This window comes from Girardinichthys multiradiatus, chromosome 15 (genome assembly GCF_021462225.1).
Source record: "Girardinichthys multiradiatus isolate DD_20200921_A chromosome 15, DD_fGirMul_XY1, whole genome shotgun sequence".
Classification (NCBI taxonomy): domain Eukaryota; kingdom Metazoa; phylum Chordata; class Actinopteri; order Cyprinodontiformes; family Goodeidae; genus Girardinichthys; species Girardinichthys multiradiatus.
In genome coordinates, this window is record NC_061808.1 from 13,847,921 (window position 1) to 13,864,599 (window position 16,679).

Consider the following 16,679-nt stretch of genomic DNA (forward strand, 5'->3'; position numbering starts at 1 on the left):
ATATGCCAAAATTCAATGAAATGTGAATCAAAAAGATTAAAATATTTTTTTTCAAAATTCATACTCCTTGTATTATCTTTGAAAGGTCTTTCTCGTTTCCTATCAGAAACAATTAGTGGAAAAAAATGTATTTTAAATCCAACTTTGCCAGGGGTAATAATAGTTTTGAGGCTAAATGTGCTTTGTATTTTATCCAAATCTTATGTTTATGTTTTTTAAAGCTTTGCCAGTGACAGGGGTATCAGTACAGCTATGGAAAGGCAAATTTAACAGCATTTGTCCCTGCTACGAAAACAAATACAATACAAAATTGAATAAAATAAAAAAATACATATAAAGAAAAGCTCAGCTCTCAACTCTAAATAAGACAAAAACATTTTGATTATTTTTGTGGAATTCAATATTTGAAGGATTAAACGCTTTAATTCCAATATTAGCTTTAATAGAAAACTTACCAAACTCAAAGGAATAAGAACAAACACGTTTCTTCACTCAGATATTTTTTACTGTAATTTTTCTAAACACATAAAAGAACAAAAAGACAGAACTCCACCAACAAATATTGGAAAATAATAAACTCTTCAGACCTTTTTGTCATTTTAAACTATGCAAATGTTTGTTTTCAACATATCATTTACACACCGCAAAATCACAAAAGCAAACGTTATCCACACCAACTATAAACAGCCTTAAATGTTAAAGGCAGACTGTGGATTTCAGCTTTGTATACAGAAAAAAAATAGTGCAACATTTAATGGAACGGATAAAAATATATCTTTTTAAGCTGCTTACATTCATAAAACTTACATAAAAAAAGAAACCAGTCAACTTTAAAGCTATTCTGTCTTCTCCGCAGTTAACATAAAGGTTAAAAGTAAACGACGAAAAATATTCAATAAAAGGGACTTTGTTAAGTCATTCATCGTTTCTGAGACGTTAAGTCTAATAATTTTTCTGCGGTTGCACACCTTTGTAGCCAAGGCTGCTTTGCGAATTAACACAACTCATCTATTCTGGTTATTCAGGTATTGGATTTAACTTTGAGGTATGGAAGGGCGATCGGAGAATGGAGATAAGCGAGAGGAACAGTTCTGCGTCTCGGATGCAGAAGATGGAATAAAACAGAAGGGATGGAGCGTTGAGTCACAAATGAGAGCGTGTAGCTTGAACTCACTGACACCGATCAAACTGGCCATTATGCAAATAACATTTAACATTTAGTACTATTAATATGAATAAATACATGTTATAGTAGATAAAATTAACAAAAGTAGATAAAAATAAGAACATATATTAAATAAATAAACTCATTTAATTTAATATTATATAGAAATAAATATAGAAATTAATGTTGTAATTAATAAATTATTATTATTACTTTTTTAACACAAACAAATAATTAAAGATTTAACAATCATTAACATTGTAGTCTTTCTTGGTGTTTTAATGTGCAGATTAAAGTACTCCTATTTCCGCGGAACTAGAATAAAATTTGATTGATTTAATTTTTGCTGACAATGAACCAAGCAAGTGACTGAAAAGTATTCTTTTAGCGAAAATCTATAGAAACCAATCAAAAACTTGTGCCCATCCCCCACAGAACACTGTGAATCATGTTGAATAATCATCGACCGGTCTCCAGGCCGTGGAACAAGAGTGTTTCCTCTTCCTCTCCTCCCAGCGTTCACAAACAGTTCCTTTCTCCAGGTCAAAGTTGAGGGGCGCATCTCGGAGTCCGAGCCCCCCCCCCACCTCTCTAAGTTCCCACAAGACACCAGTGCGTAAACAACACAACCTTTTGTTCTGCAGTAATGCAGGAAAACACACACACACCACTCATCATATAGGAAGTAGCATCATCATCTCATCTCTCATGAGCTCTGCAGCAAGCACTTGCAACAGCACATGTAGTGAAGCCTTTCAACACTGAGTGTGTTAGCCTCTGAGCTAGGGTATGCATATGTTGGTGTGTGCAAGAAAAGGTGAAAGGAAAAGAATTTAGGGTTATCCGAGTCCCCCTCCTCTCGCTTGACCTGTCGGGTGTCCTGACCCGTATCGGTTTACGCAAAGAGGTCAGCAGAGGGCATGACCGAGGAGAGAGAGACAGAGAACGCCAAGAAGCACATGAATGACAGAACTATTGAGAGAACACAGAATGTGGGAGTGGCCTGCACAAGACAATCTGCAAGGGTGGTGGTGGGCGTAAGGAAAATACTTCCACCACATTCTGTTCAGCTCCAATGGAGGAGCAACTCCTGATCAATGCCTGCAGTTTGAGATTGGCAAGGGTTCAATAGCCAGACCTAGTCAGAAATCCTGGGGTTAGCTATCTAAAATCATCCCAGCACCACCCCCTACCTTATTAAAGAACAATTCAACCAACGCTCTTAAACTCTTAGCCACCTGCTGTCACTATTCAGATTTGTACCCAGTAATACATCATTAGAGTAGTGGTGGCCTAGTGGTTAGAACAGGAGGTTTGCGTTCCGGTGGAGACACAAGGGGCCAGGTTTGTATCCCACAGATTGCCACTCTGGGTCCCAGAGCAAGACCCTTAGACCCAGAATGCTCCCCGGGTGCTGCACAATGGCAGCCCACTGCTCCCTATAAGGGATGGGTTAAATGCAGAGGACAAATTTTGTTGTAATGTACATGTGCAATGACCAATAAAGATGATTATTATTATTATTACGGAATTTAAGTCAAACACTTTTACTTCAAAGAACTTAAAGAGACATCAGTTAGTTTATGAAAGACCACCATAAAGTACAGGGACTGTGTAGCCCGTCCTTGTACTTTATGGTTATCTTACATAAAATACAGGGTCAAGCTACACTGCTTGATGCTGTAATACAGTAGAAGTATCAGAAGAAACACCTAGAAGCAAAAAAAAAAACAGAAATGCACTAATACCTACAAGAGCTAAATGTAGAGAACTGTTATTTGGGAATCAGTTACATCATCTGGGACATTAAGATAGAATAGAATAGAAAGAATAGAATAGAATAATTTTTGGAACCCCGAACACATAAGACCAATTAACATAACAGACCACATGAAAATAAAGCAAAACCGCAAGCTTAAAACTCTATACAGATTAGCATGAAATGAAATGGATAATTAACACAATAGTTCACCTTTAACCAGAAGGGCTCCATAGCCCCTCCAAACCGTAAAAAGCTTGAACTATGTGAAAACAGGATGAGAGCTAATTCATCGTTGGGAGATGATGATGAAATTACATTAGTTTACTCTACGCTGTCATTGCTTATGAAATGAAATTTGGTTAGACCTAATGCATTTGGCATCATTGTAAAGATACATTAAGAAATCAGCTGTTGACCGTAATATAAACATTTTATGATGGCCAGCCGTCACTTTTGACCAATGAGTTGGAAGTTCAAACATCTGTCCTTTTTCATGTCTCAGTGTGGAGGATGTTACTGAATGATGAAGACCCACTTAGTTGTTCTGAGCAACTCTGAGGTGTTAAATAATAAAGTCAAATGAAGCACAAAGATGTAAGAAGTTATTTAAAAGGAAAATGAAGTTTATCTGACATGTGGTGCCTTGAAAATTTGTTCATTAAGGGCTGCGGGGGAGAGAGAGAGAGAGCAACACTTAAAGCAGACAACAGGAAGATTGAATGTTATACAGCAAAGCAGATCTGCTTAACCCTTCTTGGGCTTTAGAAATCTCAGAGTTCAGGTATATGGATACACATCTACTAATGAATACACACAGAGACTTTTAGCAATGCTACCCGAGCTAATTGCTAATTTAAGAGACTAAAGACAGTTGAAAAGGCAAACTCTACAATCGCTTTGTTTTCATTTTCAAATATAAGTAAGACCCTGTTTTACAACTGTATGACATCAAATGGGTAATGACTGCACACAGAAGGAAGGCTAAACCAAATGTTTCCAATGAGGTTCTGTTAATTCATAGCTCCAAAAGAGAAATCAGACTCAGCTAAAATCTGCATCGGCACGTTCCACGTTGCAGAATATATCCCGATACTGGAAATAACAATTGGGCACAAAATTCTGATCAGTGCATCTCCGTGTCATTATTGATTATTCTGAAAGCATAAAAATTGCAGAAATAGAGATGAACAAAAACTGTTGTTTTAGTTATCTCAAGGGATTTTGCTGGGTATTATTATCTACCTCTCTTAATGTTGCACACAAAAACTCTACAGCAGACTTGATTGCCATCTGCTTAGATAAAGGGCATTTAAAGTGCCCTCATGAAGCGTAGAGGACAAGGGGAATACTAAGACTAAAATCACCTCAATCAAGAGTCGCAAATTATTTTCGACAATGCACGCAACAGACACATTGCTGCCATCATCAATTCAGAATATATGCTTACTCTGAGTGAATATAATTCTATGGTTTTATGAGTGTGTATGTGTGTATAGGAAGAAGCTTGTGATCAATATATATACTCTAACATCCTGGATAGAAATAGCTCTCCTATTCATCAGGCGGCCCTCGTCATCACCAGGCCCAGCAATCAATACAGGAAGCTGTAACGTGAGGGGATGTGGATACTGAGAGAGGGAGAGAAGGAGGCCCACCATCCTCCAACAGCCTCTCTCTGGGGCGACCGCCGCCTTTGCAATGGCTAATTATGGGATGCTTTGAGTCAGAGGTGGACCACGAGGTGCTGCTCTCTGAATTAAGAGGACAGGGATTGTGTAAAGAAGTGAGAGTGAGGGAGATGGTGATCATGTGCGTTGTAGGGCCATTAGGGAGCTTTTAATGCGCAGGACATTCTAAGCAGACAAAGCCGAGAGAGACCATCTCAAATGGACATCTCTCGGTATGATGTATATAAACAAAGGCAGAGAAGAAGATGGAAAATAATAAAAATACACAGACACATATAAAAGTGAAAACCACCAACAGAGCACCTCTTGTGAAGCCAGGTTCTCCTCAACACATTGTCATTTGTGGCCCTGACCCTTGAACCCGGCCCAACCCCCATCAAACACTTAAAAGCTTAAAGGTCTCCCCTGCCTCAAATTAACAACATCCAACATCCCCCGATTATGAGCAGAGCAAATATTTGATCTGGCCCAGGAAGCACTACATCATCTCGGTACATTCATCAGCATGGGAGGGGGAAATTAACCTAACTGAGGTGACTGGTGATAAAAAACACAGACGCTGCTAACTAACCCTAATCTACCAAAGTGTGCCAGCTGGAGAAATACTATATCTACTTTGATGAAACAAAACAAGCTAGTAGATTCTCAATATTTGAGATGTTTATGATGGGATTATTTGCAAATCTAAAATATCAATCTAATGAGGTTATTTTCTGTTACTGCTAAACACAGTCTGAATCTGACAGATCAATCTTTTTCCCCCATTTGCTGTTTTTTTTATTTTTTTGTTGCCATTAAAATGTCTTAAAACCAAATTTATTTAAGATGAGATGATCAGAAGTAAATGTTACTATAAACAGATTAATATCTGCTGATTTTAGATGTTTTCTTTGCAAACTAAACTGTTTAATGTAACCTGTTTATTTGAGTCCTTATAGTGATTGTTTTTATTTAATCAAGGAGGTATATTAAAGTAAGTCAAATTTTATTGATATAGCACCTCTCAAGACACAGATCACAAAGTGCTACACAATAAAACAAATTACAATTAGAATAATATATTTATATATGTAAAATAAAAGAAGATAAGATAAAATCAAAAATAAACTAACCAAATGCAAGCCTAAAAAGATGAGTTTTTAGCTGTTTTTTAAAAGACACCACCGAATCCGCAGTCCTTATACACAAGGAGTCAGGGAGCTATTGTTGCAAAAGCTTTATCACCCTTAGTTTTCAGCCTTGTGTGATGTACAGCCAGTAGGACTTTATCGCAAGACCGCAGAGACCTGGGGGGATTGTACGGAAACAAGAGTTCACTGATATAAGTTGGGGCTTGACCGTGAAGACCTCTATAAGTCAGGACCAGAATCTTAAACTGAGCTCTGAAATTAATGGGGAGCCAGTGCAGTTGGATGATTAAAGAACCCTTTTCTTAAATAATTCAAATTATTTTCCCATTTCTACTTATTAATGATATGTATCAAAAGAAGAAAACATTGGTTGATAAAGTGAATACATTAAGTGATTTATTTAAATGATTAAATAATTTTATTTAATATTTATTTTTACTTATGTTAAGAATTACCTACCAGAGCCATGAAACTTAAAGGCGACAATTATCTTGTCAGTAATCCATTTTATGTCTCCTAATTAAAGTGATTTATTTAAATTAAAAGCAATTTTTCTTATTCAGAGTTTATTCTGAATAAGAATAAGAATTCTGTTGCACATTATTGATTATTAAATAGATATACTTAAGGTGATTTATTAACGATTAATTGTCTTGTGTAGAACTAAGATTAATAATTTAACTAAATTCTATATGCTCTTCGGTTAATTTTCACTTCACTGCCACATAAGACTAAAATCGGTAGACACAATCTATTTAAAAAAAAGCTAATTTTGAATAATAAAGCAACTATGTTGCTGAAAAAGAACTTGGATTCATTATTAAAAGGACATCTAGAGGAAAAGACGACATTTCTGTTAGTTGCTCCTACCTTTTTTCTTATGAATAAATTAAGCAGGTTGTGATGAATATGCAGGGGATAATCAAGATTTTCTCAACCGCATTGCAATTGTACAATTAACCGTTAATTGTCACTGCTCTCATGCTAAAATAACTAGAATTTCTTCCAACATCTTACTGAAGAATATCAAAAGCATAATTAACAAATCACAGAAATGTATTATTTTTGTAGATTTCTTTACTTAGATTTGTTGAGTGTTAAAAGTTCAAAATGACAAAAAAAGATCAGGGTTGGCTCTCATAATCAGTTTAGCTGCTGTCTTTGTGTATTAAATGAACTGTGACTCGTCTGAAGTCCCTGCACCCCTCCTAACCACACCCCCGATGCCACTGTTCCAATTACCAATCATCTCCGCTGCATGTGGCCAGCTCCTCAAAGGGAAGTCACATGACCATTTTTCCTTCTTCTTTCGCCTTTTTTTTTTAAACATAGAAAGTAGAAGGGTGGGTTGGAGACGGTGTGGCAGCAGGAGACATAAAGCCTGATACTGCCTATCTGGTAGGCAGAGATGGGTGGGGTCTGCATGCCAAACGGCGACACAGACCAGAGGTTAATCTCACTAGGGGCCCAATTTAACCTCGCTCTCTCGAGCGCTCCTCTAACATCTAACAAACATTTTGCATTTATGCATCAATGAGAGAAACTCACTTCACTCATGTGATTACAGTTGCAAACTGTTCAACATTTCAAACTGATTACAAAGGGGAAGAAGACACCCACCATACACCATTACCTCCCTCCTGTCTTTTAATCTTAAAAAAAATTCCTCATTTTAAAGAATACCCGGGAAGAAAACATACCCAATGTGCCCATAGGACCTAAACCACACGCATTCACATAGAGGAGAACGGGTCTATCCAAACAGGGAAATTAAGTATCACAAATCTGAGAGATGTCAGGAAGGGAAGATGCCTTATTGCTCTCTTGCCTTCCTAAAAGGGAAGTGACTGGGTGGACGGAAGTGCTGATGAGGAGGCCTCACAGGAGCAGATCTTGTGGTGGGGGTGTAGGACCCCAACAGGCACACACAAACACACACAAACACACAGGGTCTCCCTTTCTTACCTCCCGCTCCTGCACTCACTCGTCTTTTTCCGACCTCTCCCTCATGTTTTTCCTCCTCAACCCACCGCTAGCGCCCTCCCTTCCAAAACCAGCACCACTACCCCTCACCCACACGTAGGTTTCCCACAGCCCTCCTCTTTCCCTCTCCAGTGGAAACTCCTCCTCTTACTCCCCCTCTTTCTCCTTGTCCCTCCTTCCCACCATTCTTAACGTAACTCTCTCTCCTTTATATATAGTCAGTGTTATGCAGTAATAAATGTTTTTAGCCATTTCAATTTATTTACATTCAATCAAAACCAACCTTGCAACAAAATGATAAGAAAACTGCATGCCCTCCATGTCAAACAGAGATTTCTCTAGATATAACAACAGCCTCCTTGAGGACATCGGATCAATATATCTGGTTCAGACTTTTTGTGACTAAATATAGATTTCAAATCCATTAGAAAGAAAAAAACAATCAACAGAAATTGGCATTTTTTGACCAATTTCTTTCTCCTACCTGTAGAAATCATCGAAGCAGCTTCAGGCTGCTAGCAGGAGAGACAGAGAAGGAGGAGGAGCAGAAGAAGAAAATGAATGACTGTCTTAATAAGGGTGCTTGTGAATCCTTTGCAAAGAAATTAGTTGTTTTGCATTCAATATGATGATTTGCTTATGAATGCATATTGTCTTCCCTTTGTGTGAGATGACAGATGTGTTCTTGTAAACACAAAGCTGGAGACTTTGGGATGGAAATGCATTACTGTGAAGAGACAATTCTTTGTAATCCCGTTAATTAAGCCAAATAGGGGTAATTTGTTTTTGTTTTTTTGTTTTTTTTAAATATAAAATATATGTAGGTTAGCTTAAGAAAAATAAGCCCATTCAAGTTCTTATATTGCTGCAATGTTTCTCTTAGTGACCATTATTGGTTTTGCAAGAGTGAAGCGTTAAAGCATGGAGGATTTAACAATGCCTGTACAACAAGCAAAAAGGATGACTCAAATTTCAGCAATTTTTTTAGCATTTACAAAAAAAACACAAATCGATTTTTTTTTTTTTGAGTTCAACAAAACAACCGTCAATGAAATCGGTGACATTTTAGCAAACATTTGAGGACTCTAAGATGGCGAGTATGACACGTCCTAACCAACCAGTTTTCAACCATTTCCATACCACAGCTTTAACAGTCCTAGTTTAATACGAACCACTGATTCAGTTTATGAAACTTCTACTCAGCTCCTAAGCTGGTTTCACTCTTATGCAGGCCTGATCCATCTCTAAAGCCTCTTGAAGCAGCAGCAAAGATAGGAAGCCACAGTCTTCGAGTGCATGTGGTGTACTGCGTCAATACAGGCAATAAGAAAAAAGTATAAATAAAAATAAATAAGGTGGGGACATAATGCATTTTGCATGTTGAAAACAGAATTAAATACTTTAGGATTACTATTTTATGTGTATATAATCCGACCTGTATCCTACATTATAAACTGGAAGCATGTGCAGCTCAGACAGGCTTAAACTACAAACTATACTCTATGTTTACATACACACACATACATACACATACATATATATATTAATTTTTTTTTCTGTGTTTAATGTAAACATTCATTAAAATTTATGTTAAGGTGTTTTTCTAAGTCCCACATATTTATCAGACTTACTGTGATTGTAGAAGGCATCCAAATCAGGAAAAAAAGGTATTCTGATAAACAAAAAGAGTGAAACGTTATGATGAGGATTTGCATTCTTAAACAAACCCCTGGAAGCCCTGAGAGTGAGACTACTGACATTTTTTATATATTTACCTGACTTTTAGTTATTAAGGTTACTTATTCATAACTGAACTGTATTGTTTTAGTTTGGGTTTTAATTATTTTATTTAAGATGTTAATTTATTTTTTTTATTTGCTGTAAAAAATTACTTAATGCCAGTTGTTTGAGTTCAATTTAGGTTTTATTGTCTGTGATCTTAGTTTTAAAACATTCATGGGAAATTTGGAATCTATGCATCATAGCACAATTATATTTCTTTAAACCAACATGATCTCTGTTAACTTCACATTTTTGTATGTTCCTGAAAGATTTCCCCATGCTTAGCCATGTTTAGCTTTTTTGCTTTTGTTATTTTTGAAATTGTTGCACGTTTTTCCATTTTCATCAGAAGAAAAGCATTTTGTTTATCCCTCAGTGGGTATGAGAAGTACAGACTGACTAACTGATTTAGGTGAATTTTGCTGATGCTCGTTTTAAGGTTTTACAAGAAGGAGCAAAAGAGCCGAGTCCTTCTGCTACTGCGGACAAAGATTCGAATTGATCAGCTCTGATGAAAATCTATTAGCAATGGCTACCATTCTAGTTCGCTTCCATTTTTTATTTATATTTCCACAAAGCAAAATACTACTTACGTTAGGCCCTATTGCACAGTAAATAAACTGGGTGAATTTATTTTCTTCAGTTTGTATGGTTTAAACTAAAAGCTAAGCAGAGAACATAACTCCAACATATCAGTAAAAATACAGAAAGAAAAACCAAAACTGAAGAAAATATGTTTAGTCTAGTTTATAACTGACAAACCACAAAATTGAAGAAAACAAAAAGAATTAAAAAAAAAAAAACTTAGCTTCATTGGTGGTTTTTGATATGGCCTAAACATGGCTCCCCATTCAGGGCACTCCTGGGTCATGGGGCAAAATTGGAAAAAAAAGACAATTTTGGATCCTTTGTTTTGAGAACTGGAATATAAAGATGACTACGAGCTGGACTGAACTATTCTAAATCAAATACAGACTCTTTTTAAACACAGCTCATTTTTGTGAAATCTATTTGGAAAACGAAGCAGAGCAAAACAGGTTGATTCACACATACTGTTAAAATCTCTCATGGGGTCCTTTAGGGGAGGCTTGACCAGAGAAACATTCACCCACATACCACCCCCTACTAAACTGGCCAAATGACATTATTCAGTGAACCCATAATAGTCTGTACAAAAAAACACACAGATTTGGTGGACCAGAATAATCTGAATTACTCAAGGTGTAGCAGTAGAAGTTGAGCTGATACAGGCAGCAACCACCAGTGATAAAACAGATTTAGAGGCTCATTTGTATTTGCATTTTTTGTTAAAGCCCTAAAAAGAGATTAAATAAACAGATAAAGTGTTTTCAACATCTAAGTTTCAAACAAGCCCAAAGAAAACTGAATAAGAGGTTAATTTATTCATTGCTGTATCATTATTTTTTAAACAAATAAAGGAGGAACAGAGATTTAAAAATGAAATGTTTCTATATGAGGAGAGGATTTATAAAACACTATGGGCTTATAGCTTTACTGTTTAAGAGCATCCTTTATGAGACAGAACAAGCAGAAACTCAGGTTTAGATATGCTTCCAAAAATACCACTAATGTCATTATCTAAATTAGCTTGTTACTTTTTAATTAATCTGCAAGTTTCGTTAGTTCCTTAACTCCAGCTGCAAACAGTAAAATACAACTAAGTAAAAGGACTGTACACTTTTTTTATTGAATTAACATTTATTTAAAACCCCTGTCTAGGCAGAGAACTGGTACATCATGTTGTATATATATCTTTTATATAAAATAAGCCACTGTCTAATTCTATTATTTCTGGTACCAGGAGTTTTTAACATAAGCAATATGGTTTCCGCCCAGAGTGAAATCTCATTAGGGACGGCACAAAAAAGACATTTATGTAAACCCTTTACTTTACATGCAAAAATACACAAAACATCACTTTCAAAGCTTTTTTTTTTCCAGCACAAGGACCACCTTAGATGGAGACAAGGATAAAAACTGCAATATATAAACTGGTCAAAATTAGACTGAATTATAAAAAAAAAAAAAACGACAGATTAGAAAGTAAAGAGCTTATTTAATGAGATAAATCTTTACTTGTTTTATGAAAATATTTTAAAAAACGGATAAATCCTAAATTGTCTCATTACCTAAAGATATCATAATATCCTATAAATTCCACAAACATCACAAAATTAAAACGTAATTCCCTGTCCGACACTAATTATTGAAAATTTGTATTTAAGCCTTCAAAGCTCAGATCATGAGGGGAACTACTGTGTTAAATTAGTCTACAAATGATTAACCAAAACCGCACAAAAAAAAAAACAGGATGTGGGCCGAGCTGTCAATGAGATACATCCACGCTCTACTGTCAAGAGGTCCACAGCAGAAGAAAGTCAAGCGTTTACTGAAGACTTGGTTCTTTAGATCAACATTCTAATAAATAAATGATAAAGCTGCTATTTGTTGAGCTGAAAAAAAAGAGGAGCAACACTGATGTCACTGATGAGTGAGTTAAGTAGAGTACAGTCACAACAAGATTGTAAATCACATAATACTGAAGAAATTCTGTCTAAAAATGAACAGGCTAAATTTAAAGAGCTTTATAAAACACATGAGTTTATTGAAAAATTTACCCCAACACATTTGGGTTGTTTTTCTACTAAACTGTTTAGCAAAAATTAAACTTTTTGTATGGTTGGAACATGTTTACATGTTGAACATGGAATAAAAAAAAAATGCAAACAGACAAAAAAAATTATTACAGGTTTCACAGAGCCCAGGGAATTTTTACAAATCCCAATGTAATGAAGAGGTTAGATTATAAATTAGCATCCAGTGTTGAGTTGTTGTTGTTTTTTACTAAATATAATGTACTGTTTGTTGAAGAATGAGAGAGCAGGGCAATATGATTTTCTGCCCAGAGTAGCACAGCCAGGGGTCATGAGGTCATTTAAAAAAAGAAAAATTGATTATCATTATTACTACTAAGATTACCGGTGGCCCCCATTTGACTGCTCTTTTAAAAACTTCGTGTGGGCGCCTCTGCAAGGGTCTTGTGATAGTTGTGTTTGGAGAGCGAAGGTGGGGCTTGCCCACGGCGCCATTTAAGCAAGAACCGCTACTGATTTCTAGGCTTTCAGTGTCATATGTCAGCCCACATACTTACTGCTAAAATTTTGACCTCGTTTCTTCAACCCGTTTAGCTCAATATCTTCTGAAGCCTGCATTGTCTACAGGAGAAGGCGAACATGCCTCACCTCATCCCCCAGCTTTAAAATCCTCGACGAGCAACGACACTTTGCATGGCCGTAAAAAAGGTGCTGAGTGAGCGGGCGAGAAGAGCGTGGAAAGGGTCAAAAACAAGGCCTCTGAATGAACTCCGTAGCCAATAAGTCAACAGTGCAACATGTGGAGGAAAAGCGGGTCTGGCTTCTTGTATTTCAGTAAAGCTGCTCGTTAAAGCACACAAAACCCAAAAACAAAAGCAGCAGCAAAGTAGAGCAAAGCAAGAGCCCGTGTGAGAGCGTAAAGTTAAAGACTTTAAAGGAAAAAAAAAAACAAGACACATGCTCGGCGACATGTTAGCTGGCTGGCTGGATGTCAAGCGAGCTCTGCTGTCCATTAAGGGCCTAAGTGTGAAACTAACCGTGTCACACTTCTTCCCTTCCCCTCGCAGGGCTGCAGAGAGGGAAGCAGGCAAGCAAGGAGAAAGAGGGGGGGGGGGGGGGCTGGTCGCATGCGGCCCAAAGAGGAAACTTCACGTGTTTTTTTCAATCCCGTGGACAACGTGTGATTACACAGTAACAAGTTGGGCAATGCAAAACATCCGGATGATACAATGTAACAAGCAACTGGATCTCCGTGGAGAAACGGGTCCCAGTCCCCTGACCCCTTCTCCCAGGCATAAGTTTATAGGAAGAAATATAAAATCGACCTGATGCATCATCACAAAGCAGATGTTTAATTATTTAATTGGCCTTTGACTTACTTGGTGGACGAAAACATCCAGAGGCGGGTCGACGGGGCTCCCTTCGCTATTCGTCATTGATATAAATCCAAAGCCCATCCGGACATTGAACCACTTGCAGAAGCCCGATCCGGACAGGATCTGGGCTCGAGTCCTCTCCTCCTGCTCGGTGGACTTGGCGGGGTCTTCTCCGCTACCGCCACCTTTACCCGGCCCTCCTGGAAATACACAAAGAAGCTGCAAGGTTAGAGAGGCACCTCCTCTGCTTGCATACCGCTTTATATAAGCTGCATAAAAAAAATTCAAAGTTAGAAGCGGGGATTCCCCTATAACTTGCAATGTGTTCACGGACGGTAGAACATTTCTAAACTGATGTCTTTTGACAACACAAATGCGGTGTTTGTGTCGTGACCCCCAGAAAAGTTGTTGCTCCCTGACAGATGCGTGCATCTACTAATGCATCGTGCGCAAGCATGCTCTGTAACTTGTGGATGGGGCTTTTCTGTCCTGTCGTGCATCTACAACCCAGTTCCTGCTGTGGGGTTGCAACGGGGGAGGGAAAAAAAAAAAAGGCAGGTGTACACATGGGTTCATCGAGCTTTTACTACACGGCTACGCTCTAACAATGCGCTTATCTTAACGCAGCCAAACATGGTTAGATACGGTGCTCGGCAAGGGGCGTTTCAGTTTTTCCTGGTTTTGTAGGTTTGGAACAATAATCACACTGCACCTTGCCTCCCCTCGCCGTCTTCGCTCTCATTTAAAAGCAGCTAAATGTTTATGGGAGGGGGGGAAATCATAATAATTGTAGAATAACCTTCGGCCATGTTTCCCCGCGGACCCTCTGCGCCCAAGTTACGATAGAGAAGCTTCCTCTGCGAAAACGGGCTGCGGTCGTCACCATTAATCCGACATCCTCGATCCCGTCGGTCCCCAGTTTGGCTCGCATGGTACGGCGTGCTTTCTGCCTTTTGATATTTTTGTCATGTCTTTCTCTCTTCCCTCCGATGCCTTCCTCACTCACACCACCTCTGTTCTCGCTCTATCCCCCCCTCCTCCTCCTCCTCCTCACTCCTCTCTCTCTCTCTCCCTCCTTCGCTCTCATTCGCTCTCCTGCTGGCTGTACCCTTTCCCGTAGTGAAAACACGTGACTTCGGCAATTACATGCTTTCTTGATACCAATTTCTGCCCCTACCAATGTAAAGTACACGACAACACCCAGAACCGTCACCATAAAGCAATCGCATGTATTTCAGTTCTGATAGATAATGTTTGCATTACCGTATCATAAATGGGCTGGTGTGGCAACCATGTGCCTATTATGCACTCAGATTAGATTAGATGATTAGATGGGATTAAATTATGCTTTGATGAATGCTGTGGGGATAATTGGGTGGTGATGGCAACAGGAAAAACAAGAAAAAACAAAGAATAAATCAGAAACACAAGCAAATGATAATGCTAATGAAATGTGGCAATTAGCCACAGGCGGGTTATCTGTATCAAAGTTGGCAGGGAAAAGGTTGTGATTAAAAACGTTTCTATGGTTTAAAGCCAGACAAAGTGTCAGAGGGGCTGGAGGTTTTTCCTGCTTTTTCCGTGGAGTGACACCGTTTTGCCTCTTCCTCCGCCTGCTGCTGCACACTGAATGGTTAGCTGGCTGAAAGAAGGCTCCTACACTTTTCCCCAACCCACAAGAAAGACAAATGTGGCTGTTTGAAAATATTTCTGGATGCTAAAAACACAACAGAAACTGGAGAGTGGACAATAGTGTAGCGCAGGGGCAATCCTCTCCTATCTTTTGCTGCACACTGTTTTATCAACTGGCTGAACACAGGCTCCAATGCTTTTACTCAATTACAAGAAGTCCAGATCAGGCCTTTTCAGAATATTTATTTACAGTCATAGAAAACAGTCTTTAGTGTGGAAACTAAAGTGGAGCACAGAGTAGTTAAATTTTGCCTCTCCCCCACCTGTTGCTAGACACTTCTTAGTAAGCTGGCTGAAAGAAGGTTCCTACATTTTCCCTAATTTACAAGAAGGATAAATTGGGCTGCTTGGGAATATTTATTTCTGGCCACAGAAAACAAAGGCAGCCAAGGTGTTTAAAGTAAAGGATTACAGCGTAGAGTGGCGCCTCACTGCTCCTACCTCATCTGATGCTGTACACTGCCCTTACGGCTGATTGGAAGAAGGCTTCAATACTTTTTGTTTGCTTACAAGGACAAATTCAGCTGTTCGGAAAACACTGCCTGCAGTCATGTGGAAAACTTAAGGGGCTCCACCTATTTTTCTTCTTCATATAGCACTGTTTTAAAATGGCTGTTGAGAAGCTGCATGTTGGTTGGAAAGCTGTTTTATATCTTTCCTCCAGTTTAAAGTCTGTTGAATGAGATGACAGAGAAAGTGCCAGAAGGACCACATTTTTTTACTGGCTCAATGGAGCTTAGAGTAGCACCATGTTGCCCAACCCTCACCTGTTGATTTGCAGTGCCTGGTCAGCTGGCTGAAAGAAGTTTCTTTTGCATTTTTCTAATGCATTCAGAAAAAAGCGAATTAGTCTGTTTGAAAATATATGAGGAAACACAGACCGACAAGATGCAGTAAGGAGCCCTAGTCATCACTCTTCACTCATTACTTCATAACTTCTTTTAATTGCCTGTACTTTTTCCAAAATGCTGCTGCAAAGCTTTATACAAGATTGGCAAGCGGTCCAGTGTAACACCTTTTCTTGATTGCTAATCCCTGTTCAACACAGCGTTCACTTCAAGGTTCTGGGTTGGACTTTCATAGTGCTGTTCAGTGATGAATCTTTGTACATATGTCAACTGATTAGGGCATGTTATATCTCCCAAAGGACTCAAAAAAAACAAAAAGGACAGATTGTTTGCAGGTTTAGTGCCGACATTTTGAGACTGCATGTTTATAGTTTGTGGACTCAGTAAACATGTTCAAGAAGCAGCTGAAGATTCATATGGCCTTATTTGATTATACTTGTATTTTATTTTACATCTGAAAAGTCTTGTTTTTGTGTCTTGTGTGTTGTTGTTGGTTTTTTTTTTTGTGAAACAACTTAGGATTTTTATCTTGAAAGACACTTTATACATAAAGTTTACCTATTGCTGTGTACTCCCAGTCAGTTGCCTCAATGAAGGATGTTGTTGTGATTATTTGTTTTATTTATTTATTTTTTCGT

General features: G+C 38.1%; 1 protein-coding gene across 1 annotated transcript in view; it reads right to left on the reverse strand.

The window, feature by feature from the left end:
• The window catches only part of lin28b (lin-28 homolog B (C. elegans)), a 29,437-nt gene extending 14,942 nt beyond the window's left edge, over positions 1 to 14,495 (reverse strand). Inside the window, exons 1-2 of the mRNA XM_047388897.1 lie at positions 14,301 to 14,495; positions 13,505 to 13,701 (exon numbers count right to left, since the gene is read on the reverse strand). Coding sequence (XP_047244853.1) covers positions 13,505 to 13,701; positions 14,301 to 14,310 — 207 coding nt within the window. The 5' untranslated portion in view covers positions 14,311 to 14,495. The remainder of the gene's footprint in view (positions 1 to 13,504; positions 13,702 to 14,300) is intronic.
• Between the last annotated feature and the right edge of the window lie 2,184 nt (positions 14,496 to 16,679).